Below are 26,349 nucleotides of genomic sequence, written 5' to 3'. Positions count from 1 at the left end.
GCAATCATGCGGCGTCGACATTTCACTGGGACTGAGAAGGCCGACGGACAGCCAGACAAATAGTACAGCCCGGCGGGACACCGCGGGACGGCAGAACAAAACGCCGGGCATAGTGCACGCCGTGGGGACTCGCACCCACACTCGCACACGCGGTCACATCCCGGAGCAGCCATTCATACTGCCGCCGTGACCCAGAAACCGACCGCGCGCAACTTTCCGAACTAATGTGGGAACATTTCACCCCGCGTCCCCATGGCACCATGGCACAGTATGCGTCCGGGCCCGGGCGGGGCGGGGGCGGGCGGGGCGGGGCGGGGCGGGGCGGGGCGCGGGCGGGGCGGGGCGCCCAGTCACACACATGCACAAGGGACTTGGTGGGCACTCCACCACGCGAGACTCAGCCTCCTAGGATTACCTGGTCTCAGCAAAAGCTGTTCATTCTTTCCACGCCTCACCCAGGCAACTTGGATGGATGGACTGATTCCGCGTTCGAGGTGCCCCCCATCTGCCCGCCCGCCGTCCGCCTTTCTCGCCGGGCCACAGCCAAGCCAATGTCAATGTCGTTAGTATTTTTGTTTATTTCTTGCGGCCCAGCCAGGCGGCCAAACTCGGCGGCGCCGGCAGGGGCGTTGGCGTAGGCGTTGTGAAATCCCCGCCGGCCAAGCTTCCCGTCGAGCATCCCGATTGGCCAGCGACAAAAAGGCGACGGGAACGAGTCGTGTGCCAGCCGGCCAGTCTGCCAACGAGGTCCTCGAGGTCCTCGAGGTCTTGTCGTGCCACAATTATTGCAATGGCAGCGCACGGCACGGCACGGCACGCCACGGCACGGCACCACGAGCCGCGAGTCGGTATTCAGTCGGCGAGCCCCTCCGCCCCCTGTGGACCGCGGGGCCGCGGGGCCGCGGTGCCCAGGGCCGCGGTAGGACCTTCTGGGCCCCTGCAGTCCCTGTGGGCCCCGTCCGTGGCCCCGTCCCCGACTGCTCGCAACGGAAGATGGCATAAGGTGAGCGGGCCCACCCGCCCCGTATACGGCCACGAACCTTATGCGTGTGCGTGTTTTCCTCTGGTTTGTGCGTACGCACGTGTGTGCGTGGGGGGGGGGGATGAGTGTATGGCGGGGCACTGCTGTATGGAGCAGCCGGTGAGTGAGTTAATGGCCAGCGCAAAATGTTTGACCGCGACGTGCATGTCAAAGCGTCGAGGCGATTCGTTGACCCGGCCGACACTCATTAACGGTGTCGCCGTGCGAGGCGTGCGAGGCGTGCGACACGCGTGCGTGACGGACGGCACGGCGGAATGCTCAGCGCGTGCTCGCCGTGCTCGCCGACACGGCGCGACGCGTACAGTTAGTACTCTGTAGTACCGTCTCGTCCCAGTTCCAGGTTCCAGTCGCTTCCGGCGCCGCCCTGTCTACCAGTGCGGCACTCCGGCGGCACGAGACCCGCTCTTGCGACGCGACGGCCTCCTTGACGCGCGCTGTGCTGGCCAGGCTGGGGTCTAGGCTGGGGCTCGGCCCGGCCGGGTGGCGGGGCGGGTGGACGTGACCGTGGCCGCTGGCGACAGATCACCCCGGCAGTCCTTGGCCGCACGCGAAGTGCCGCAGCGGGGATGCATCTTCTTTAGGCGTGGGTGAATAATGCACAGGGTGGGCAGCGAAAAAACTGTCGTAAAAATTGGTGTGCGTGTTTGGCAGTGTTGTGACGTGCTTTACCGGTTGTCCCCTAATCACTCCACGGCGACCCTACCGAAAGATATCAATCATCGCATGGCACAACATGACCATGGCATTCTCCCCATGCTTTCCAGTTACTTCTAGTTCCCGTCGGCCGAACTGGCGAAAGAATCTGAGGGTTGGCAATCTGTGCTCATCTGTTGCGCGCAGCGCTCCCGCCAGCGCGCCCGCCCGGCCTGGCCCGGCACGGCAGGCCCCAGACCCGCCACCGGCGCGGTTGCTAGGGGGTGCCCCATTCGGTCCCATTGTTCAAAATTCAAGTAATCTTTTCCCGCCGAGGCTAAAAAAACATTTTAAAAACACCAAAAAAAGAGAACTAACACATAAAGAAGCTACCCTTTCCAAATTGCAAGTGAACACAGAATCCATTGAAGATGTCGGTGGCACTTTTCGAGACACCCCAGCCCTTGATGGTGCCAGGGTGAGTGAATAGCACTACTAAACCGTTACTGTCACCACAAAATTATGACTACATTTTAGAAAAAATAAAAAAGTTTTTGCTGGTGTTTTTGAGAGGTTGATGTGCATTCTACGCGTGGTGCAGGTACACCGGCTATGTGCCGCAGTACCGGTACCGCATCGGAGAGACCTTTGGCAAGACGACGCACAAGATCATGCTGGACCCTCACGTCCAGCTCGCGGACAAGCTGGTGCTGTCGGACCGATCCAGCGACAACTACCAGGTACCCTGTCCTGTCCGGCCGTGTCCGGGCCTCGGACTGCACCGACAATAAGACATGCACCGGTAGAAAATCAAATTTGCAATAGTTCTCTTCTTTCATTACTTTTTGTGTAAAACCAGATAGCGCTCGAAAGAAAACACTTGCCCTTGAGTTCTGTTTTTTCTTTCTCGCAGTGTTTTTTGTCTGCCTGACGAAAATTGCCTAATTTTGAATCATGAAACGCAACTGCCGAATGTTCGTCCGGTGTCTGCCACTTTGTTGACGTTGTGGCGCGGCAGAGACACCGCGAAGACAGTGCGAAGGCAGTCACCGTGCCCGCCGTGCCCACCGTGCCGTGCCGGGCCGCGGCCGAGGGCTGAGGGCGTCGCCCCGCCGCGCCGCGGCCACCGTACCGCGGCACCACGGCACCGGCCTTGCTCGCGGTGGGCACGGCGTCGGCGCGGCGTGGTGGATGGGCAGGCAAGCGTTTAGTACAGTCACGGACGCCGGGCCGCGCACCTTGCCCCCGCCCCGCCCCGCCTCGCCCCGCCTCGCCCCGCCTCGCCCTGTCCGCACCGTCATCGCGCCTCCGCCTTCAGGAAGCTGCCTGTCGTCATGTCCACGCACAGCAGCGAAAAAAGAAAAAAAAAGGGGCCAAAATATTTTCATTATTTATGACTTAATGAAGCGAGGCCATGTTTCTTTTTAGGGTGACAGCATTTTTTATGGAGACTCCACTTTGAGCTCACATTTATGCAGCGCGCATAATCTGTTGGTGAAAAAAAAATCCCGCGACTGCACTGATTGAAGTCACGCCCGAAAAAATCGCAACAGCAATAAATATGAACGTTGACTTGATAAATTTGCCAAAACGCGTCGCAGTGTTTCTTGCGCAAGCGGATCATCTTCAGCCCCTTAAGCTTCGACAGGTTGGCAACGCGGGTAATCCGCTTTAGCAGACGGCACAACCTGACCTACATTTGAAATTGAATGGGAACCGCACTGTTGGAATTTCCGCGTCGACATACAGAGTGCGCCCGTGAGTCACCGTAAAGTGACAGACGCCGGCTGACCTAACCCGTCCTCGGTCCGCGGTCCTCGGTACGCGCTGTGCACACTGCAAGTCAAGCTTTCTTCTCATGAACTGCGAGGCTGCAAAGCACGGCGCCAGCCCATTACCATACTCCCCCCCCCTCCTCGGCGCCGCGCTCCCGTGCCGTCCCAGAGCATTCAGATTATGGAGACATTGCGTCAGGACGGTCCTGGCCTGCTGGCGGTCCCGACAGTCCCACGCGGAGGCGAGGCGGCCCGAATAAACGAAAGCGTCGTCGTCGGGCCGCGCAGCGCGCAGCACAGCACCGCCCTCTCCGTTTTTTTGTTTAAATCGCTTTTCCCTTCGATTAAAAAAGTACGACAACAAACCTAAATTTCAATCATACAAAAGAGAAATTATCTTTTTTTTTCAGGTGACGCGGCCCAGCGAAAATGACGTCGACATCGTGCAGAGCCGGTTCCGATACGGTGACCCCGTGTACCAGCACCCCGTCATTCCGGGCTACGAGGGTGAGTGCACAACAACAATAATAACGACAACATAACCCCTCCCTCTCCCCCGCTAAAAACACCGTTTACCGTCTTTAGGCTTTTGAGCGCATAAGCTTATGTGAGCAAATCGGTTGGCCGGTTCTTGACTTGTGACGGCGACTCCTAGTTGGGCCGTTGCCGTTGCGGCGCTAGGCTCTGCTGCCGCCCTGCCCGGCCCGCGAAGGCCCCCCTTTTGTTTTCTTGTCGGCGGAAAGCAGCACCCTTCCCCTGCTCCTCCCTTCCGCCGGCGCGTCGCGGCGTCTGTGTGGCAAGGCGAGGCTTTTGTACCCCTTTGGCCCAGGCCCTTCGGCCGCTTCGGCCCCTCTGCCTCGCCGAGCCGCGATGTAACTTCCTGGGCCGCGGCGGGGCTTCGCAGCTTCGCGGCTCCGCGGCTCCGCGGCCACGGCGCCCGTGTGCAGTGCAGTGCAGGGCACAGTCTGACGGCCAGCATCCCAGCGGGAGGGGCGAGGAGCGAGGCCCCCTGTGCACTGCAACGGGAAGCGAACATTCCCGCCAAATCGGAGCAAGTGTGAAAATTTGCAAAACAAAGTGCGAGGAGGAGAATAAACTGTTTCAAAACGGCGCCATCTGCGCGAAATTCACTGAAATTCGGGGTCGAAGGAGAGAGAAAGCATCACCGCCACTTGAAATTTTGAGAAGCAGCTCATCAAAACCGAGACAACTTTGACACTGAATTGTCAGCCAAATATTTTTGGAGGATTTGTTCCGATTTATGCCGAACGCGGATCTCGTAGACTCCCGCTGGCTTACTGAGCACGAAAGGCTCCGGCGAAGGCGAGCTCCTCGGCCGCGGAGCTGCAGCGGTCCCGGCCGCAGTTACCCGGCGAGCACGGCGTTACGGCCCCGGAGCGGCCCGGCCCGGCCCGACCCGGACGGCTGTGTTTGCATTGCGTTTTTAATGAGCAACAGCTGCCGAGTCCGCCGAGCCGCCGGGGTAGCGGTGGCGCTGTGCGAAGTGGCTTTCGGGTCATGACACCGCCTTGCCGCGCGCAGCCACGCGCCGCGCAGGCAGGCAGGCAGGCCGGAGGCATAGCGGGGCCAGGGTAGCGTGAAGGGGCGGCGGGGGCGGCGAAGGGGGCGGGGGCGGCTGGGCGCGGGCAGCGCACGGAGCGGCTTGTTGTTGTGGTCCCGCCTGGGTTACGACACGTCGGCTCGTGGCGTGGCGTGGCGTGCCGGACACGCGCGCCCTGCCGGCGCGGCCCTGCCTTGTGCAACGTGGCGCCCGCGTGGCCGCCGTATCCTCGTCGTCACGGTCCGGGCCGCGGAATCGGAACGAACAAGGAGCAGTGCCATCGCGGGGAGAGGAGAGGAGGGCCTTCCCGGCCTCCCCGGCCTTCCGCCGCGCCATGACCCGTGCAGCACGGCGAGCACGGCGTGCACGGCCAGCTCGGGGCAGAGTACGCAACGCGGCCCGGGCCGCCGGGCGTGACCGTGACTGCCGCCTCCGTGGCCCGAGCCCCAGCGCGACGGGGTGGGCCTGGAGGCTAGGGTGCCTTACGCACTTACACCACGCGCCCTGCAGCAAGGCTAGGCCGCCGTTTGGACAGTCCTTGTGGTCCAGCCATTAATCGCAATCGCAAGCGCCCGGAGACACGCACCCCGGCGCACACGCGTGCGCCGAACCGCCGCTTATTGCCTACCTCGCAGGCGCTCTGTCGGGCTCGGTCGCCGCCGCAGCCACGCGCAGCAGGCCGATTCCGAGGGTCGTCATCGTCGCTCTGTCTCTCTCGCACCGATACGGGACGCCCCGCGAGTGCGAGAGAGGCAGAGCGATGAAAGCGACTCTCGGAATCAGACTGCAGCATGCCGAGTCGTGATTTATTCGGCGGAGGTTTGTCTGGAGGAGACCGCGGAGACCAAGGGTAGATAGCGACGAGACCTATAGGTCTTGCCTACGGCAGGCACTGCGGCGAGGGCGAGGCGCTGGCTGGCTGGTTCTTGCTGGTTCCAGGATTGGCCGCGCTGGGGCGCTGCTCGCATTAAAGGCCACTGGGACTGCGGACTGCGGGCTGCGCACGCCGTTTTGCAGACAATTTATTGTCGATATCGCGTTGCGCCAGCCTTGCCTTGCCAGCCATGCCCCAGCCGGCGAGCGGCCCCGGCCCGGCCCGGTCCCCAGTTCCCAGTCCCCCAGCCGTAGTGACGCGATGCGTCGCGGCGTCGCTGCGTTCTCACGGGCGGCCGGTCGCGGTCGGGGTAGGGTACCGGGTACGGGTCGCGGTCGCACGTATTAGGGAGCGCAAGGAGTGCAGCACCGTGCGACCGAGGTGGCGGCGAGACCAGGCGAGACTAGACCACCCGCTCTTGGAAGGGGGCCCGCCGCAATGGCGCCGACGGTCGCAGCGTAGAGTGCGGCCAATTGCTTAAAGTTTTAATTAAGAGCAGCGTTCGAAACCGTGACCTTTTCTCGCTCGATATTTCACTTTTAAGCGGGCAAAGAAAATACAGTCCATAGTTTGTCGCGGCCGGCCGCTGTCGTTTTCTGGCAGTGTGGTGGGCTGGGCGTTGGCGCCCGGGGCGTTGCACAGTGTGGTGCACACGACACTCACACGCGGCGGCCGCAGCGCCAGGAAGCCGCCTGCGGGCTGCGGCCCTCGCACGTCGCGCCGTCACTCCCTTGACAGCCACTTGGTCGCGCCGTCACTCCCTTGACAGCCACTTGGTCGCGCCGTCACTCCCTTGACACCCGGCGCCGCACTCCACTTGACAGCCCTGGTCGCGCCGTCACTCCCTTGACAGCCACTTGGTCGCGCCGTCACTCCCTTGACAGCCACTTGGTCGCGCCGTCACTCCCTTGACAGCCACTTGGTCGCGCCGTCACTCCCTTGACAGCCACTTGGTCGCGCCGTCACTCCCTTGACAGCCACTTGGTCGCGCCGTCACTCCCTTGACAGCCACTTGGTCGCGCTCTGTTTCTGTCGCACTCGTGGCGTGGGTGCCGCTGAGGGGTGGGTGCGAGAGAGACGGAGTGACGAAGCGACTGCCGTCCTGCCCGACAGGCTTCCTGCCGAGGATCCGCGGCCAGTCCGGGCAGCGCTTCACGGCGGCGGCGGCGGCCGCGCTGTCCGACTTCGAGCAGCAGCAGCGCAAGGCGCGCGCCACCAGGAACCAGATCGTGCGCACGCAGCACCTGCAGAACAACGCCGCCGAGCCCAGGGACCTCCTGGACCGCATGGTCTGCAGACACAAATTTCTTCTTCTTGTGCCATTTCCTACTTTAGTCTGGTGGCGACAGAGGAAAGGTTCATTTAGAGTCGCCAGAAAAAGTTTTGAAACAAGTTAATGTTTTTTTTGTGGGGGAATATTTGTGACCCTTCTGCATTTGTGTGTACTAAGTTGTCATTCCCTGTCGACATCCTACACGAGAATCTCGGCCGGCTTGTGGCAGGTGCAAGCCAACCAGTGGAAGATGCCGCTCTACATGGTGCGGCCGGAGATGACGGGCGTCATCAGGCACGTGTGCGCCCCCGAGGCCGCCGTGCCGCCGGCCAGGAACACCATCTCGCCCTACTTCGCCGACCCCAACGACCCGGAGAAGTACTTCGTGCTCGGTACGTACGCGACAATGTTCCTTCCTCCGAGGCCGCCCTCCAAGCAGGCGCGCCCGATGGGTTGCGTACCTCGCCGGCGCTCGGCACCCGAGCTCTAGACCTCGAGACCCGAACGCTTCCCGAAGCTCGGCCCCCACCCTCAACAATGTGTCCGGACTGCCGAACCGCTCCCGGACTACCGAATCGAAAACCGAACTCAACCCATTCATTCCTTCGCCCCTTCTAAATTTGCCGCGTGGGCCGCTTGAAGCCACTCAGCGCTAGACCTAGAGGACCTAGAGACAGACAGGACAATGGCGTCCATACAGCGAGTGAACCAGACCTTCGCCCGCCAGAGCCTACAGCTCGCCCCCTCGGGTCAGGACCAGGACCGCCAGGACACGACGACTCGAACTCATTCGGGCTGCTCCATTTCTGTCATTGAGCGACGTGTTGCCTAAACCAAACTCACTGCCCTGCCCGCCCTGCCCACAGGCTACACGGGCCACGTGCCCTACGGCATGGCGCGCTACGGCCAGACCAGCCAGGCGCTCACCAACTCGGCCCTGTGCGACTTCACCCACAACTACCGGCGCCGGCAGAGCACCGAGTGGGCCCCCGTCGGCGTGGTGCAGCCCGACCCGCCGCTGCTCATCACCCCGCCCGAGATCTACCACAAGCACGTCGCCCTGCTGCCGCACTACGTCGGCCACCTCCCCGGCGCCAAGTTCCGGTGGGCACTCGTCTGACCTAGACCACCTAGTGTAGTGTAGAGGGGCTTGGCCTGGTGTATCGCGCCCCATGGACCGCGCACTGAGTATCTCGTAAAACAAGTATCAGCAAGTCATTTAATTTTTTAAAATTTGACTGCTTTTTCTTTGAAGAAAAACAGTTTTGCATGCCTAATGAGACAAGTGACCTGTTAATCAATTAGGCCAACATTGATTGTCATGTTTTGACCCTTTAAAACTTTGTTTCTTTCCAGGTATGGACGAACATACGGAAGCGACTCCAGAGATGGTAAAAGGTGGCTGAGGGGAGACTACACAACTTGAAGACACAGCACCAGTTAAAAAATATGCAAGTAGAATTTTATTCTGTGAAATTGATGGGGGCAAAACAACTTTAACATGAAGTAACATGTAACAACCAAATCAGCAAACCATACTTTTAAATGATATTAAAAGGTATGGAAGAATAATTATCACAAAACATATCACAAAATGAAAATGCTATTGAGAAACAAACGTAAAATAAAAGCAAAAGGTGCATTATACTGTTTAAAATATTTTCAAGAATCTTCATGACAAATAAATAATACCTCAACATTGGGTCATCCAAAGGTCAGGTACATGGCACAAACTTATAAATTATATTCTTATGGTTCTTAAAGTCCTACATACATAATATATAAAGATTCATATGAAAACAAAACACCTACATAAAATATAACAAAAAGCATCCCAAATATCTTCCACACTACTTGCTTCCCTTCCACTTTTGTAAAATTTCTGCAGCCTTCTGCAAGTTTTCATCTTTCTGCAAACACAAAGCAAGGCACATGATAAAAACAGTCTTTAGGCATTGACAAACTCTTAAGATTATTATTTTCAGAACAATAGGGCTCACCTTGATAAAACAGTAGCGCACATAATCTTCAATGAGATGCTTGTTTGGCTCACTGTAGAATGCTGACGGGGGAATACCTTGTAGCTTCACATTTTTGGACATCCATTTGGTGAACTTGTAGTCTCGGTACTTATCCTTTTCTTGGCTGAGATCCACTTTGTTGGCTGTAAGCACATTTAGAGAACTCGTGTGATCAAAGCGGTTTACTTCAAAAGAAAACATTTCTCAAATAAAACCTACCGAGAGGAGTCCAATCAGCTATCATGAAGTAGCCACCTTCTGGAACTGTGGGAACCATTCCAACTTCACTGAGAAATTTGGCCATGAAGTCTCTCTTGGGCAAGAGCTCTTCAGCAAGGCTATAAAAATAGCACTCAGGAGAGTCCATTCTTGACATTTCAAACTCAAATCCTCTAGCAACTGCTTCCTGAAAAGAAAGAAAAAAATATTTTTGATGAAATAGAACAATTTGATGGAAGTCAAACTAATCTATCTACTCTTATTCGTTCAAAAACCTACCTGCACTGGAGTAGTGCAAGTGTAAACACAGTTCTGATGCACTGTCATGGGATTCTTCATGAGTTCCGCAGGTCCGTACGCCCAACCAGTCTTCCAGCCAGTGACGCTGAATGTCTTTCCTGCTGATCCAATAGTAATGGTGCGCTCCCACATTCCAGGTAGGGTAGCTGAGGGATCACAAATATTTCACTCAGTCAATGGGATACTCAGTGCAATACCTATATTTTAACATGACATGTAGAGCACTTTACCCTCTCTCCATAAATGAGAAGGCCAAAACTTACCCATTCTAATATGTTTGAAAGGCTTATAAACCATCCACTCATACACTTCATCAGAGATGCACAGAACATTCCACTTCTTGCACAGGTCTGCAATGACTGTTAGCTCTTCCTGAGTAAATACTTTCCCGATAGGGTTGTGGGGTGTGTTGACAATGATGGATTTTGTTTTGCTGTTGAACATTGACGACAGCTGATTGACATCAAGTTTCCAATCACCTGATGAAATTGGGCCAGGACCTGATTTTACCTGAAAATTCAAAATATTTCACCGTCTCTCAATATTTTTAAAATCTCCCATCTTATAAATGTAGAAATTGTTGGAAGTACACTTTACATACCAGTTTAAGAGGTATAAACTTGGGAGTACCTCCTGCTGACCGTACCATGGGCTCATAACAGTCAAAGAAAGGTTCAATGATGATAACTTCATCACCAGGGCCAGTATGTCCCATAATTGTTGCAAAGAGAGCTTCATATGCACCAGCAGTGACTAGCACCTCAGTTGCAGGATCAATTGAGCGACCGATAACTTTTGAATACAGCTGACTCAGCGCCTTGACCAATCGTAGGTGGCCCTATAAAAAAAAAGCAAAAAGGTTAGTTTGCATCACAAGTAGAGTAGGGGCCAGATTATCCAGAAAAATAAAATACAAGAGCCTACAAAATTTAGAAAAACAATACTTACAAATCCACGTGTGTACTGATTCAGAAGAACATTTTCTCCAGTACAGGCCTCAGCTAATGATTTAGTAACATGGTCTGGCGCTGCGAAATCAGGAAACCCTTGGCCAAGATTGAGCGGTTGAGTTTCCTGTGCTAACTGTATATACTCAACCCTGCCAAAAATTAACCAAGTGTAAAATTTTAAAAACATCAAATAACTCTTGCCCAAAATTGAACTTTTAGATGACCTTACCAAACACTCTTTTCTGATCCGCGATAGCGGTCAGGTAAATCAAATTTGTTTCCCACACTCATTGCAGCTAGAGATCTTTTCTGGAGATAAGATGTCGTTGATGGTAAGGCTTTTGAAAGAGCTTGAAGGCCTTGGCGAGCCACAAACATCTGCAACATAACAGTCAGACAAGCTGAATGAGCCATTATTATTGCATGACATTTACTTGGTTAGGAAATATGTATTGTCAAATCTCAGAGCAACAGTATTCAGTAATCCAAGTGACAATTGTTATGCGAAGTAGCAGATGGCAGCATTGAAGACTTTGAAAGTTTAGCGTGCAAATCAGACAAGCAGCTGCCATTCGGCATAGAAATAGGCGAGACCAATGAATACCTACTCAAAGGATGGTTTGGTACTACACAAGCCACTTGCCTTTACTTCTACCCGGCCCAAGTCAACAAGATAAGAAGATAGAAGAGATGGTCAGAGGTCTCACCGGCTGCGGCAGCACTGCTTAGCTGAATGGCACGCTTATCGAGTTTGTAGGCGTAGTGAACGAAAGAGTGAATACTAATGCAGTCCACCAATGAATGACGTAGTTTGTTTGCTGGTTTCCTGCGGGAACTTCAGTTCAAACGTCTGTCGCTCAATGACAACATGGCATTACAGAAGTTGACGGTCAGGCATACACGAGTTGTCGTAACTTTTCCTCGACCTTGGGGCAGCGTCTGCAACCTACCGGTACTGAAGCTGTTGCTATCCGACTGTTTACTTGCCGTTCGGCCTGGGAGGAGCGAGACCGGGAAGCGCCACTCAGCTGGTAGGCAGCGGAGCAGCGCCACCTCGCGTCGAAAGCGCACACTACTACTCAGCAGCCAGCCGGGTAGGGGGGCAACCCAACGAACTGCCCAGCGAAGCGGGGTGTCTGCACAACGGGGCTGATCACTCGGGCGCCGAACGGAGGAGAATAAAGGCAAGAAGCACGGAGTCACTTCTGGCGGCAGGCAGGCAGGCAGGGAAGGCCCAGGAGTCGAGCTGAGAAGTCGCTTCGGGCGGCAAGCCGCGGCACGTGCGGCAATCAAGACCGCTAATTTGATCTGGAGCACTTGAAGGATGGCCTCATCCTGATCCCCATAGCATGCGTTTTCGGCCATTCGTCAGTGGCGGAGCGGAATGTTTTGAATGCGGTGGTCCGGCGGAGCGGAACGGCGGGGGCGGCGTGTGTGGACACGTCCGGCCCATTCCTTGGAGTCGTTCCATCGCTGTCTCTGTCGCTCCTATGGTGCGAGAGAGACAGACCGACGATTCGATCCTTCGGAACCAGCCGCGCGGCTGCAGCGCGCCTGCAGTCGGCAAGTGGACACCGGAGGCGTATTTTCGGTTTACAACACAATGAGGCGTGTATACACTGTACACGGCGAGCGGCGAGAACACATCGATAGGCATCGAACGTGCCGCGTGCGCATGGCGTGCCGCGCGCGGGGGCAGACGTGCGTCGTGCATGTCGTTGAGCGTGTCGGCCAGCGTCTGCCTGTGTCGCCGCGAACCCCACGACCATCCACGCACACATGCACATGCACACATGCACACACACACACACACACACACACACAACTCGGCCAGATTTCAGGATTACGCGGCATTACGTCCATACAGTCTTAAGTACCTGGCGAGAAACGGTGGGCCGCAAAGGTTTTCGGGCCCCAGCCGACACTTACTTTAGAGCTGCCTTTAAATCTAGTCAGGCGGTCGGTCAGCTTCACCACGACTACCGAGCATCGAAAAGAAATATTGTCGGGCCGGCTTACAACTCGAGGAGACGAGCGGTCTTTCAGTCATAAAACAGAGTGAGGCACGGTTGGTGCTGAATTTTTATGTAATTTGTCACTGGCGAAACGAACTTTCCGCCGGAGGTGCAGGACAGCGAGAGTCTCGATAGCGGCCAACGTGGCAACTCGAAGAAGATCGAGTTTGACCTTGAAATGCAGCTCAAACTCATAGGGCCGCCCGACAGCGGTGCGTGGTCCTTTAGGAGGGATCTCTCCGGTTCTCTCAGAGAGGCGCTGGCGACGCGCTTTCGCGGCGGAGCGGCGTCGCTATGCGGTAACGAGCCGGGCTCCGGATTTAGAAGGCTTGTAATGTGTCGCGGCGGGCCGGGCCGGACCGCGGGTGGGTCGTGTTGTTTATTTCCACCGCGACTCGTTCGAAATTTGCGCGTTTTCCTCGCGGGGCGCGCGGCGTTGTGTCGCGGCTGCGGTCTGCGGTATCGCCGCTAAGTGGCGTGCACGGCCAAGGCACAGCCAAGGCACGGCCAAGGCACGGCCAAGGCACAGCCAAGGCACGGCGACGGCGGCCCAAAAGGCCCAAAAGGCGGCGGCGCGGCGAGCAGTGTCGCCCGCGAACGGCGTCGCCGCTTCGCACGTTTCGGACTCGCGCGCGCGGTGCTTGGAGTGCTCGGCGTGCATCCTGCATCAACAGCGCTCGCGTGCGCGCTCCAGACAGCACCGTCGCGGTTCGGTGGTCCAACAACCGCCCCGGGAGGTGAACCTCACCTCGCTGCCCGAGGAATGTCTGAATTAACTCAAAATGAAATGTGTGGATGAGATGGCGGTGGCGGGGCGGCGGGGCGGCGGGGCGGCACAGTTTGGAGCTAGCTCCAGCGGTGCGGGCTGCGGGCGGTCGGGGCCAGCGGCCAGCGCCATCCCACTGGCATATCAATAGCGAGGAATTCCCCGACCGCGGCCCTGGCCCCGCCGCCCCGCCGCCCTGGCACAACGAGGGCCGCCCTGCCCGCCCCACCGACACCACCGGCCTGGCCGCCGGCTCCTGACTCATGCACTGCATCCTGGATCGTGACGGGGTCGGGCGAGTCGCCTCCGCTCTGCTCCGCTCCGTTCTGGGTAAGACTCGGCTATCTCGGGGATTCTAGGGAATTTAGCGCCTCGCGGGAACGGTTTTCCGCGTTTTCTCTGTTTAGGCGCCGGCAGGTCGGCTCGACGGCGTGGCTGCACCGGCAAGCGGATCTCGCTGGGTGGAGCCGAAGCCCAAGCGCGGCGTGACCTTGGCGGAGTGGAGCGCTCGCCCCGACGGCCCGAGTGGATCGAGTTGGGGCGCGGGGCTGTGATAGCAGGACAACCCCGCCACGCACAGCCCCACTCCAGAGTTGCTTGCCCACGAGGCAGCATGCAAAATGCATAAGTCCTTCTTCACCTTCATTGAAAGAGAAGGAAATCCACCAGAACAGGAGCGATACAGCGATAGGCGAATGTCAAACACAACACTGCCGTCCCATCCGCCGTGCGATTCGGTCCCAGGACGCCTCTCTGCGCTACGCTGCGCTGGTGACTCCAGAGACGGAGACTCCAGAGACGGAGACTCCAGAGACGGAGACTCCAGAGACGGAGACTCCAGAGACGGAGACTCCAGAGACGGAGACTCCAGAGACGGAGACTCCAGAGACGGAGACTCCAGAGACGGAGACTCCAGAGACGGAGACTCCAGAGACGGAGACTCCAGAGACGGAGACTCCAGAGACGGAGACTCCAGAGACGGAGACTCCAGAGACGGAGACTCCAGAGACGGAGACTCCAGAGACGGAGACTCCAGAGGCGGAGACTCCAGAGACGGAGACTCCAGAGACGGAGACTCCAGAGACGGAGACTCAGGACGGACTCCAGAGACGGAGACTCCAGAGGCGGAGACTCCAGAGGCGGAGACTCCAGAGACGGAGACTCCAGGCTGAGCCGGACCCGCCTCGGCCCGGCGAGCAAGCGACCAAGCGAGCAAGGCACCTCATCGCAAAAGTATAAAAGCAGGCGCCTGCGCGCGCGGACATCCAGTCTGCCAGTCAGCAAGCCGGCAGCGAGCACACACGAACACTTCGCACAGGAAGGTGAGGCCTCTGGAGGGGACGGCTGGAGGAGGAGCGTCGCACAGTCGCTCCAGGAGGACACCGGACTGTCTCTCTTGCCAACAGACCGGTGACCAGTGTGTGACAAGGATGGGACGACATCGAATAGCAGTGTGATTTTGTTTGAATCTACTTTATTTATTAAAAAGCAAGGAGTACTTGAGAATTTGGTAGTAACAATAGAAAATATCGGAAAGCAAAAATATTTTGTAGGGTGCTTGAAAAACATCGTAAGAGTGGCATGAACCCATCATCAGGTTTAAGTTAAATGAATTACCATTTGATGTTTGGCGCCGAACTTTTGGTAACGAGGCCTGCGACTGCCCGCAGCTCCAGCCATGGGTCGCACCGCGCTGCTGTGCGCGGTCCTGGCCGTGGCCCTGCAGGCCGTGCTGGCCACCCCCCAGTACGGCGCGGGGCCCTCCCGCCCGCAGAAGCAGTGGACCACCACTCCGTTCCCCGACGACCTGCCCCCCGCCAACAACGACGTGTACCAGGCGCCGGCGCCGGCTCCGCAGCCCCAGTACCAGCCGCAGCCGCAGTACAAGCCGCAGCCGCAGTACCAGCAGCCGCCGCCCCAGAACGCCGGGCAGCCGTCCTCGCCCGGCGGCAACTACTGGTGGGCGTCGGGGTCGCGGCCCTTCAGCGCCGAGTCCACCGGCCAGGCCTCCGCCCCGCAGGCGCCGCCCCCGGCCGTGAGCGCCGGCAACCCCTTCCTGTCGGGCGGCCGGCCCCAGCAGCCGCAGCAGCCCCGCCCCCAGCAGCCCCAGCAGGCCAGCGGGGGCGGCTACGGCGCCGGCCCCTCGGGGCCCCCGCAGACGCCCGACTACGACATCCCCTGCAGCCAGCCCGGCCAGGTGTGCGTGGGCCTGGGCCAGTGCCAGGGCGGCTACGTCGCGCCCGGCGCCAACGGCATCCGACAGGTGAGCCAATCCCAAGTCAGCCACCCCCTGACCGCGCCACCACGCCACCGCGCCCCGACCGGCACGGCAATCACGCCCCGCGACGCCGCCTACGCCACTGGCTGTGCGCGCGCCGCGGGTTTTTCGCGCTCGTTTAAAATTGAAATTGTTTTGATCGCCGGCGATAAGAGTGAAGAAGACTCTCGCCTGGCGTGGATGCGTCCGCCGACGCCGGCTGACGAGGCGGGAGGGGGGGGGAGGGAGAGCTCTTTCGGGCGTTTTCGAGCGCAGCCCCGCCACGCCGTGCCACGCCGCGCTCAAGGGCACCGAGACAGAGCGCGTCTTCGTCTCCGCGGTGCTCCGCGGAGTTCGGAGTTTCCGGCGAACCGCCCGCGCTGTCCGGGCTGTACAGTGTAGGCGTGCCGGAGCGGTAATTATCGCGGCGAGTAGTGTGCGAACCGCCAGTGGAGTGGCCGCGGAAAAAACAGACCGAGGAACACAAACTGAATGGCAGCCATATCCGCCCCCCTCCCCTATGCACCTCGGCACTTTGGGACAGCGACTTCGGGTTCAGAGCGTCCTGCGCGTCGTCTAGTGCGCCAAGCCTCGCTGCTTGGTTGTGTCGTTAGGGACCGGACGGAAGGGCTGTGGGGCCGTCCAGCTGGCTGACTCGCCTAATGCCCCCTCCCCCTCCGAAATCCAAACTAGCTCGGTCCGCCGCTTCGCCCGGCACGTCCGCGTCTACAATTAATCGCCGCCGACTGGATTCGCCGGGTGATTGGAGCCCGAAGCCCGTGCCGTTTCCTCCGGCGTGTCACGCGGGGCGACGCGGTGCGGCCGGATGGGACGGGATGGGTTGGGATCGGCTACATCCTCCTGGACAGTGACGTCACAGTGCTGTTCCCACGCGAGCTGTACGTGTGTGCGCGCCGAGCCATCCCGGCGGGTGGCGCGTCTGCAGGTGCAAGAGCAATCCGCGGCTCGGCGGCCATATGCCACCTTGGACAATGGAGCCGTCGCTTTGGGGGGCTTCCTGGAACACGTATGGCGACGTCGCGCGGAGCGGTGGGCGGGAGGACGCCGCGACGCCGCGGAGGAAGAGGGGCTGCCAAGCCGGACAGACTGAGGCAGACGTCGCGGGGCGATTCACTGACCAGTCACTGGTAGTCATTGTGGTTACTGGGCATGGGCAGTGAGCAGCGGGGCGTTTGGAATCCCAAAAGGCGCATTCCGTTCAATGCCTGCTGGCCAGTCGATTCTCTCCACGTTTATGCCGAGTAGGATCCAGGGGAAATTTTGCCGGAGCGCTGCAGCAAGGACTCTGCACTCCGCGATGACGCTGCAGACTGCCCCTCCCCTCCCCCTTCGGGCTGCTTGAGCCACCCGCGGCGGCGGTGCCTTGCCGGTCCTCCTCGTCCTGCCGGTGCTCGACGCACTTGTTCTTTTTGCCGGCGATCCTCTCCAGCCTCCAGCCCGCAATTGTGCTGGCCGCCCCGCCGCGGCCTTGGGCCCCGCGACCCCGGCCCGGCCCCGGCGGTGCAGAGGTCGCGGCGGCGTGCGACGCCCCTCCCTCCCCTCCCTCCCCTCCCCGCGCGGCCGGCCGGCCGTTCCGGGACGCCGACGCGCACCCCGGCCGGCACCAGCTCGACACTCCGGCACTTGTGTGCATTAAACCTCGCGGGCCACGACGGCGTCCTGGACGTCGAGATAAGTTTCCGCGCCGCGAGTGGCTCTCCAAATGGCTGCGGTCGCGTCGCGTCGCGTCGCGGCAATTCGGCGGGGCGTCCCTGCGGCCCCGCGGCCCCGCAGCCCCGCCGCTGCAACCCGACTCCGTCGCGTTGTCTCCCTCGCACTCATGGGGCGTTCCGTAGGGCAAGTGAGAGACAGAGCATTGTTCAAGGCCTCCTTGTTGTACGCTGCAGTTTGCGAAGACGGTCTCGATGCCCCTGGAGCTCCAGGCTGACTCCAGGCTGGCTCCAGGCTGGCTCCAGGACGGCTCCAGGCTGGCTCCAGGCTGGCTCCAGGCTGGCTCCAGGACGGCTCCAGGACGGCCCCCACCAAACACCTCACGTCGAGTCGTGCACACACTCGACACAATGCGACACCGAACACCCACGTGAGGCCGCTGGAGGAAGAGACATGTTTACGAGTCTCTTTCGGAGGCACGGCGACGCGGCCCTCGTCACTGTAAACAAACAAAGATTGAGCAGAAAATTATTTTATTCGCTTACTCACTTTTGTGGCTTGGGTCAATTATTAGCTACGCGGTTAGTCTACGAGGCGAAAACTCCCGTTTTGCGTCTCTGCCCTTCTACACTTTGTTTGCAACAGTGTCCGCTTTGCCCTCTTACGTGGGTTCGCATAATGTGTCGTATCTCAGGACGATGACGTCACTGCGGAGGTCGCGGTGCGCGCCGATTGGCTGGCCTGGCGGCCTGACCCTCGCCGGGCCGGGCCGGGAGGGGCGGGGTGGGGTGGGGCGGGGCGGGGTGGGGCGGGGTGGGGTGGGGCGGGCCCTCGAGCTGGCCCGGACGCTTCCCGTTTTCGATAAGTCTCGGTAAAGCGCGTGAGTCATGATCAATCTTGGTGCCGGACGCGCCGAGTGGGAAACAGCGATGCTGCCTAATTTGTCTTTTGTGTTTCAGCAATTCAGTGCCGCCGGCAGGGGCGTTGGCTACGACAATGGTTTTCCACGCCTCTTTCACAAAAATTTGAAAACAATGAAAAACAGGGACTTTAGTTCTAAAGAAGGGCACGGAAAACAATTGTCAATGTGGCGCCCCCCGGCCAACCTGCTCTCCAAAAAGCATCATTCGGAAATGATCCTCTGAAGAACACGTTTCTCACTCTCAAACTTTGACCACATTGACCACATTTATACACATATCAGACTACAATTCAGTCGATGAAAAGTGTGAATGGGTGCGTGCGAGTGCGTGCATGTGTGAGAGCGTGTTGTCGCGCGAATGAACTCGTCTAACTTTTGCTCGGAAACTCGACAGAAAGTAACACCGTTGCGAACTGCCCGTGATGACGGCCCGCAACCATTTTGCACTGTGAGCTTCGCTTGTCGTACTCTAGCTGCCACACACTCACCAAAGCACTCGTTGACTGTGCCGTGTGTGCCACCTGTCTGTTCGTGTTTTGTTACACTCCTGTGCACCCCCAACCCCTTGTCTCTGTGTCTGTGGAGGAGCTTGCTCAAGGCGCGTCTTAATCGTGGTTTTGTCGGTCTGCTCGGCAGGGTCAGTGCAGTTCCGCGTCGCAGACGTGCTGCCAGCAGCGCCCGCCCCAGCAGCAGCCCCAGCAGCCGCAGTACCGGCCGCCGCCGCCCCAGACCGGCGGCTACGGACAGCCCCCGCGCAGATCCCCAGGCCGCAGCCACCACCGCCCAGCTACGGCGGCGTCGGCGGCTACAGCCAGCCCCAGCCCAACTACCAGCCCCGTGAGTCCGCCAGTGTACAGTCCGCGGTGCCGTGCGCGCCGAGCCTCTCTGCAGCGACGAAGGCACGCCGGGAGGTCCTTGGAGGCGCCCGTTAACGCCAGGCGAGGCAGGCAGATACAGCCACATCAATCAGCAGCGAGGCAGAGGCGAGGCAGAGGAGCTGCCCGCGGACACGGACCTCTTGATCCTCTCGACGTGGAGGACGGGTCGCGGAGAATGTTCCGGGGCCCGCATCTCAGCACCGCGGCATCGCGGGCCCCGCCTGGCGGATGGAACCACTGCCACGCGCGATTCTGCGAGTGTGTGTGCGGGGGGGGGTGTGGGGGGGGGGTCAAGTTATTAAGTGTGTAGGTGGAAGATGCCACCGTGCTACGTTCCGCCTCGTAGCCTCGCGTGTTGTCCAGAGTGCTCGCGGCGCGAGCAGGGCATACGCCCGTGACTTTTTTTTATTAATTACCATTTTCATGTGCTCAAACACAGTCAAAATCATTTTCCCTCTCTTCTAAATTAATTTTTTAAAACTCGCCTCATACGTTTTTGTCCTGTGCAATCTTCCCTTTTTGTTCGAAGTTAATTTTTACTTGAAACGACTTCTTTTACTTTTTGTCCCCTCCATTAGCAGACCCCTGTCCTTACTTTGTGCCAGTTCGAGTAGTTCCCTCTTCGCGACTCCCTCGCGGCCAATGCTCTGGCGGTGCTGCCAGCCCCGTCTGGCGGCTCGTCCGGGACCTAGGCAGGCAGGCAGCAGGCAGGCAGCAGGCAGGCAGCAGGCTCAGCATAAATAAGGCCTCTCGGAGCGTTTTATTCTTTGGCGCGATGTTCCCCGACCGGCTGGGCCTGGCTGGGCCTGGCTGGGCCGCCCGACACTGTGAGTCAGGCCGCGACGTCTGCGCGCTGTGCGTGACGTCACGGCGAGTTCTCACGACCGCCTGCCGAGGATGCACCTGGCTTTAGTTTAATGAAACATCTAGTTCTCGCTTCCTCTGCACCGAGTTGCACTCTTTTGGCGCGGGACTTATTTTTCTTCGACCGCAATAAGTACGGAAACGGGCGTCGAAGTGCACTGGGACCGGGAGGCGTTGTCTGTTTGATCAACATGCCGCAAAAAGCTGAATCGAAAAGTCAATTAGATTTCCATTCTCGTCGCTCAGTCACGCATCCAACAAAAATAGCGACGCCTCTGTGGCGCGCGCGCGTGTGTGTATGTGTGTGTGTGTGCGTTCGCGCGCTCAAGTCCGGTGGCGATGCATCATCAGACCTTCAATTGTTGACGCGCTGATGAATTGAAGCGCCACTCTCAGCTCCTCGGATGCCACTTCCACTTCCACTCCCACTCCCCGTCGCGGACCGGTTTCGCGGTTTCGCGCTCGTGTCGCCAGCGATTGTGAGCCGCGTGCTCTGCCAACGACTCGGCTTATTTTCGGAACGCGTCTCGAAATATTCGGCGACTCCACGCCGTCAAAAATGTTGGGTGAGTCCTTTGGGGCCTGACAGCGACGTGTCCGTCCCCTGTCCGCAGAGCCCACGCCCGGCCCCTACACCGGCCCCCTCAACACGACGCCGTACCCGGGGTGCGCCGCCGCCCTCAAGTGCGTCGAGGAGCAGTACTGCACGGCGGAGGGCGTGATGGCCAACAGCCCGCAGTACCTGACGCGTGAGCAGCAGGAGAACCGCGTGCCCATGTCGGTAAGTCGACGGCGGCCAAGGCCGGGACGTGCCAGGCCGTGCACTGTGCAGTGTGGGAGCGCGGCGGCATCACCAACACCCCCGCACCCGCACCCGCGGCAAGCAGCTGGTGGGAGAGGGGAGAGCGCCTGCGGATCAGAGGGTAGGCCTGCCCGCAGCGCGGGAGTGCTGCGGGTGGCTGCCTACCCGCCGGGTCGCAGGCGCTACCCGCCCGGCCGTGGCAGTGCGTTGCAGTGGGGTGACGTGCGTGTGTTGTGCGTGCAGGACTGCCAGAACCCCGAGACGGGCATCATCGGCAAGTGCTGCCGCGACCCCAACTACAAGGACCCCTGGCCCGGCGGCATGATGATGAAGAACATGCCGGGGTCCGCGCCGTCCGCGCCGTCCGGCCCCGGCGTCGCCCCGCCGCCACCGCCGCCGCCGCCCGCCCGCACGCCCTTCCAGGACACCTGCGCCAACTCCGGCGGCGTGTGCGTGCCCTCGCAGCAGTGCCCCTCCCAGAGCAGGATGCAGCCCGAGCAGGTGAGTCCCGGGTTCGAATCCCGGCGCCCGCTTTTTGTGTGTCTCGGCATGAGTGACCCGCTTTTTGGCTCCCTGCATGATGACGATGGAGAGCCGAGCCAGCACGGCCTCTCTGCGACCGCTGTGGTCCCTCCTGCCCCTGGACTGGCAAGGGAGATGGACGCTGCACCGACACTCTGACACACACGCAAACCCTCTTGTACGCATCCTCACTCACACACACTCACCACCAACACGAGAAACCGCAGCACGACACCACAAAGAAAAGCCTCCCCTCGGAGACCACACTCCACCTAGAACCTGAAAACTTGCAATGGAGTCTGCGCCGCAGCCAGTGGAGAGGTAAGTGTGGGCGCCGTGGGCCGCGGAGCAGAATGCGGTTGTGGCATCCCAAGGGGTGGGGGTGGGACCGTGGCATGCCCTCTGTGTTAATTTCCGTTCAATCCCACAGGACAGGCCAAGTGCCATCTTCACAGTTCCCTTGTTCAGAGGTTTTGGGGGCAGGAGGTGCATCGTCTTTCTTTCGCGCTCCGGATGTTGTTCCACGAGGTAACTGCAGCGACCTGCCCCTCCGCTTCGACGCGAAGCCGCGCGAAGCAGCGCCGGGCAGTTACCTCGTGAGGTTGGCGGAAGAAGGGGGCAAAGAGGTCCTCGACGAAGAGTCGGCCACGCAGTCGGCCTGTCAACTGCTGTCCCAAAAATGGACGGGCATCGTTGGCAAGTCATGACGGCATGCTCTTGCCCCCTTCTTCCGAGTCCAAGGACCGCGATGTCGGTGGAGGCGGGCCGAGGCGGGCCGAGGCGGGCGTTGTCTGTGCGATGCTGGCGGACTTTCAAGGGAGATGGTCTTGCAGGACTGCGTGACGCTGACGTCGGGACAACCCGGCAAGTGCTGCAGCTACGCCGTCAACACAGTGAGCGGCACCGGCGGAGGGGGCGGAGGCGGATACTAGACCAACCCTTCTCAGGCGTCAAAAAAAAAAAGATACGACTAAAAGACAACGACAGCAACTTTTGACTGACTGTGCGACAAATATAACTGACAGATTCGTAATATTTTAATTGATTATTGTAAGGTAAACTATTGAGGCGACCTTCATGATATGCATTCAAGTTATTTATTTTCCCGTGATTCTCCAAGTTTTGGTTCCATGCATGTCATGTATCTGAAGACCCATTCGACGAAATTCATTGTGTTTTATTAATAATTTCTGATATGCGAATAAAATATACTTAAATTTTATGCCTGTTGGTCTCATTTGTACACAAAATACGACGTGGGTTGATGAACTGCACCAAGATTACTGAGAGGTGAACTGGAGGCCTCTCCTTTTACCGCTACTTCGGACTCGATGTTGACAGATTGGTGCTGAAAGTGGTAAGGAAACTGTTTCTCCATGCACTCTATGACAGCGCGCTCAGCACCCTCACTAACAGGGCACCACTGCAGCCGCGCGAGCACTCGCTGTTAGGCCCCAGTGTTAATCCATCCCAGGGGCTGCCCGGGGCCGCCCCGCGCCACGCCAGCAAGTCTGTTGGACTGCACACTGCATGCGGCAGCAAGGCTTCTGCGACGCATGCGCACCCGCACGCTTGGCCCGCTTGGCAAATTAGACAGTTTGACCCACCCCATCTGTATTGTTTGCACTTGCAGCTTGCGCGGCGTCAAAGCAGGACTTGGAACGCTCACCATAGCCCTCCCACCGTTGTAATGTTTACGTTTTTTGCACCTTTTGGTAACGACGCAGAGAGTTTAACAGGCACCGCCGCATATTGCACCGCTTTTTGGTAGACGCCCGGACGCCGAGCCGGTCGTACAGCTCCACAAAGCGTTCCGACCGTCTGCCTCAAGGAGCTCTGTCCTGGACTGCAGAGTGGCATGTGCTTGCAGGGCTGCAGCATGGCGAGTGGCGCGGCGGGAGGCGTGTGCTGCGAGGAGGCCCAGCCCTACCAGGAAGGCCAGGACGAGGAGCCCACCACCAACCCCAACCTCACCAAGGAGGCCAACCTGTATTACCAGGCGCCGTCCAAGCCGACAGTCCCCGGCCCGGCCGTGTCCGGCCTGCCCCAGAACCCCCCACCCAGGCCCGGACGGAGGGCCAACCGCCAGCGCCGCCCCAGCCACAGCCCCAGGCCCGGCCGTGCCGGCCTCGGCCCAGCCCCACCCTCCAGGCCCGCTACGGCTACGGCGGGCCACAACCCGGCCAGCTCCCCACCAGGCCACCCCCAGCCGTCCCCGCAGCCGTCGCAAACGCCTCGCTCCGCAGCCACCACCCCAACCCGCCCCTCAACCGACTTACGCCCCAGCAGCCACCACCTCCAACCGCCCCTCAACCGACATACGCTCCGCAGCCACCACCCAACCCGCCCCTCAACCGACCTACGCTCCTCAGCCACCACCCCGACCCGCTCCTCAACCGACCTATGCCCCACAGCCGCCACCGCAGCCCGCCCCTCAACCGACCTACGCTCCTCAGCCACCACCCCAACCCGCCCCTCAACCGACCTACGCTCCGCAGCCACCACCCCAACCTGCCCCTCAACCGACCTACGCTCCTCAGCCACCACCCCAACCCGCCCCTCAACCGACCTACGCTCCTCAGCCACCACCCCAACCCGCCCCTCAACCGACTTACGCCCCGCAACCTGCTCCTCAACCAACATACTACAACCCTCAACCTGCTGCACCTAAGCCAACCTTCGCCCCGCCACCTCCTCCTCAGCCAGCCCCCCAACCCACCTATGCTCCCCAGCCTTCCCCACAGCCTTCCCCACAAACCACCTTCCCGTCTCAACCGCCACCTCAGCCCACGTACGCTCCTGCACCTCCGTCCCCGGCGGCGCCGCAACCGAGCTACTCCCCCCAGCCGCCGCCACTTCAACCCCTGGAACGCACTCCGCAGCCCCAGCAGCCCGCCCCGGAGCTGCAGCCGCCCCAAGAGTCACCGCTGCCGCCGCTGCCCGAGGCCGCCCCCACCAAGCCGTCGTACGGACCCCAGTCCCCCGAGGCGTGCGGCCAGCGCCGCCAGGTGCCGCGGCCCGAGGGCCTGAGCCCCGGGCAGGCCGCCCCCGGCGAGTACCCCTGGCAGGCCATCGTGGCGAGCCGCGCCGACCGCAACCCCATCTGCGGCGCCGCCGTGCTGTCCAAGGACGCCGTCATCACGGCCGCCCACTGCGTGCACGGGTGAGTGACCCAGCCGAGGTGGCCGCCGGACTCTGTAGCGAAGCAGCGCGGAAGAGTGATTTGACGTCCCCGCTGTGGTGCAGGATGGAGCCGAGCGACCTGATGGTGATCGCCGGCGAGCACCTGATGGGCGTGCCGGACCCCGGCGCGCAGGAGACGTCCGTGGCCGCCATCGCCCGCCACCCTGACTTCAACCCCACGTCGTTGTTCAACGACCACGCCGTGCTGCGCCTGGCCGAGCCCCTGACCCTGGGCGAGCGCGTCGGCACCGTCTGCCTGCCCGAGCAGTCCGGCCAGGCCAACCTGGCGGGGACCAACCCCGCCCAGGACTGCGTCGCCACTGGCTGGGGCCTCAAGGCCCTCAAGGGTGAGTGGCTGCCGCGGGAAATAATCCGAAGCACTTCCGTCAATTGAAAACTAACGCAAGCACGGCTTTGCAGGCAACCACGTCGGCTCGGGCCTGAACGCGGTGCCCGCGCGGCTCATGGCGGCGCAGGAGGCGGAGCAGCACCTCCGGCGCACCTTCCTGGGACCCAACTTCCGGATGCACCAATCACAGGTGAGGACGTGACGACACGCGTTCGAGTTTTCCCGCCAAAAGTACCGCCAAAGGCAGTGTGCCTGGGCAGACAGGCCGCGGCGAGCGGAGCGCCTGCGAGACGAGGGGTAGGCTGTACCGCACGACGTCTGAGCGCAACAGGACTGCCTACTCTCAAGGCGCTCCCCGCCGCGGTGGCTCTGCGGCCGGCCCAGGCAGCCCAGGCCACACCGCTGGGGGCTGTGGTTGCGGCAGACGGACGCCGTGCTGTCTCCGTCGCACTCGTGGGGTCTACCGTGCGGGTGCGAGAGAGACAGCGCCACGAGACGACTCTCCGGAACCGCACTCACGCACCCGTGACTTGCAGGTGTGCGCGCTCGCCACCAAGCCCGAGACCACCCTGTGCATGGTGGACCCCGGCGGCCCGCTGGCGTGCCCCAAGCCCGACGGCGCCATGGTGCTGGCCGGCGTCTACAGCTGGGACGTGGGCTGCCACCCGTCCATGGTGTCCGCCCCCGAGGGCCCCAAGTCGCCCACCGCCTTCTCCGCCGTGGACGCGGACTGGGTGCGCCGCGTCATGGCCGAGCCCATCCAGAACCTGGTGCAGGAGTCCCGGAACGAGGTGCTGCGCAAGCAGCAGCAGGAGAAGCAGCCCGAGCACCCCAAGCCCGGCTTCGACCAGGGCTACGGCAAGTGAGGCGCCCTTCAAGGCGCCGACTAGGACGCCGACTAGGGCACCGCGCTGTCACTCTGGGTTGCCCTACGCCGATAGTATAAACTATATTCTACGAGAGTTTCATCGTAGAAAGGCAGTTAAAGAATTGTGAATTACCTTGTATGCCTCCATGTCAAAGTATGAGCAAAGATTTGATATTTGAGTCGCATAATGACGAGTTGAAGAAAGCGTGCATTGAAATTCAACTCCTATTTTATCTCAGAAGGATCCAGAAAGACGGGATATTGTGAGAACTTATCTAATCTGTGTTCACTGCCGCCACAATGCAGTCAGATAAGCTGCTTTCATTTGGTCAGTGCCATGCTTTCCGTGCTAAATGCCAAACACATCTTGCCGAGTCCTTACTTTGTGTGCAAGTTGTGCCCATTTCAGAGTATACTTTATTTATTGTCCCCAGCTCATTTCCTTGTGTTCAGGTTGCAAAGACTGACTTGCCTGAGTTTGTCCTAAAGGGCCTCCTTTAGTGGTAGACTTTCATCTGAGGCAATTGCAGTCTTTGATTGGCAAAGAATAAAATCTGGTGCTAGTATCATTATGTTTGATTTAAAGTCTCATATGTTTCATAAT

The 26,349-nt window shown here is 59.7% G+C and overlaps 3 protein-coding genes across 11 annotated transcripts; 2 read left to right on the top strand and 1 right to left on the bottom strand.

Annotated features, from left to right (window-relative positions):
- The first annotated feature begins 1,968 nt into the window (after window positions 1-1,968).
- Window positions 1,969-8,987, top strand: LOC117641466 (UPF0605 protein CG18335-like). Its single transcript, XM_034378816.1, has 7 exons — window positions 1,969-2,153; window positions 2,277-2,415; window positions 3,861-3,957; window positions 6,999-7,174; window positions 7,388-7,550; window positions 8,025-8,262; window positions 8,515-8,987. Exons 1-7 carry the CDS (start codon window positions 2,107-2,109, stop codon window positions 8,582-8,584), a joined length of 930 nt encoding a protein of 309 aa, XP_034234707.1. The 5' UTR covers window positions 1,969-2,106; the 3' UTR covers window positions 8,585-8,987.
- LOC117641464 (kynurenine--oxoglutarate transaminase 3) lies at window positions 8,879-11,745 on the bottom strand. Of its 9 annotated transcripts, none has more exons than XM_034378813.1 (10): window positions 11,599-11,617; window positions 11,356-11,474; window positions 10,878-11,026; window positions 10,647-10,797; window positions 10,300-10,536; window positions 9,962-10,208; window positions 9,678-9,844; window positions 9,399-9,585; window positions 9,159-9,322; window positions 8,879-9,068 (listed from the first exon to the last, which is right to left on the bottom strand). In XM_034378813.1, exons 3-10 carry the CDS (start codon window positions 11,024-11,026, stop codon window positions 9,009-9,011), a joined length of 1,362 nt encoding a protein of 453 aa, XP_034234704.1. In that variant the 5' UTR covers window positions 11,356-11,474; window positions 11,599-11,617; the 3' UTR covers window positions 8,879-9,008. The 9 variants fall into 9 exon arrangements, with proteins under 9 accessions (XP_034234704.1, XP_034234701.1, XP_034234703.1 ...); XM_034378810.1 differs by having other exon boundaries at window positions 11,292-11,474; window positions 11,549-11,615; XM_034378812.1 differs by having other exon boundaries at window positions 11,549-11,615.
- Window positions 11,746-14,049: 2,304 nt separating this feature from the next.
- Window positions 14,050-26,314, top strand: LOC117641035 (basic proline-rich protein-like). Its single transcript, XM_034378128.1, has 11 exons — window positions 14,050-14,113; window positions 14,211-14,553; window positions 15,100-15,692; window positions 18,916-19,116; window positions 20,636-20,802; window positions 21,067-21,324; window positions 23,216-23,422; window positions 23,718-24,508; window positions 24,592-24,875; window positions 24,949-25,067; window positions 25,414-26,314. The coding sequence occupies exons 1-11, from the start codon at window positions 14,050-14,052 to the stop codon at window positions 25,741-25,743; spliced, it is 3,357 nt and encodes a 1,118-aa protein (XP_034234019.1). The 3' UTR covers window positions 25,744-26,314.
- Window positions 26,315-26,349: the final 35 nt, after the last annotated feature.

Source organism: Thrips palmi, unplaced genomic scaffold (assembly GCF_012932325.1).
Source record: "Thrips palmi isolate BJ-2018 unplaced genomic scaffold, TpBJ-2018v1 HiC_scaffold_15, whole genome shotgun sequence".
NCBI lineage: Eukaryota > Metazoa > Arthropoda > Insecta > Thysanoptera > Thripidae > Thrips > Thrips palmi.
This window is presented reverse-complemented; position numbering and strand designations above follow the sequence as displayed.

What these genes read in the sequence shown, in the direction of transcription:
- LOC117641466 (XM_034378816.1), top strand. Translation starts at nt 2,107, where the DNA reads ATGTCGGTGGCACTTTTCGAGACACCCCAGCCCTTGATGGTGCCAGG. An exon ending in CGTCATTCCGGGCTACGAGG is followed by an intron (nt 3,958 to 6,998) that starts GTGAGTGCACAA and finishes CCTGCCCGACAG; the next exon opens with GCTTCCTGCCGAGGATCCGC. An exon ending in GGGACCTCCTGGACCGCATG is followed by an intron (nt 7,175 to 7,387) that starts GTCTGCAGACAC and finishes GGCTTGTGGCAG; the next exon opens with GTGCAAGCCAACCAGTGGAA.
- LOC117641464 (XM_034378807.1), bottom strand. Translation starts at nt 11,220, where the DNA reads ATGGCAGCTGCTTGTCTGATTTGCACGCTAAACTTTCAAAGTCTTCAA. An exon ending in CACTTGGATTACTGAATACT is followed by an intron (nt 11,050 to 11,120) that starts GTTGCTCTGAGA and finishes TGGCTCATTCAG; the next exon opens with CTTGTCTGACTGTTATGTTG. An exon ending in CTTGCACTACTCCAGTGCAG is followed by an intron (nt 9,586 to 9,677) that starts GTAGGTTTTTGA and finishes CTTTCTTTTCAG; the next exon opens with GAAGCAGTTGCTAGAGGATT.
- LOC117641035 (XM_034378128.1), top strand. Translation starts at nt 14,050, where the DNA reads ATGCATAAGTCCTTCTTCACCTTCATTGAAAGAGAAGGAAATCCACCA. An exon ending in GCAGGATGCAGCCCGAGCAG is followed by an intron (nt 21,325 to 23,215) that starts GTGAGTCCCGGG and finishes ATGTGCTTGCAG; the next exon opens with GGCTGCAGCATGGCGAGTGG. An exon ending in GCCGCCCACTGCGTGCACGG is followed by an intron (nt 24,509 to 24,591) that starts GTGAGTGACCCA and finishes GCTGTGGTGCAG; the next exon opens with GATGGAGCCGAGCGACCTGA.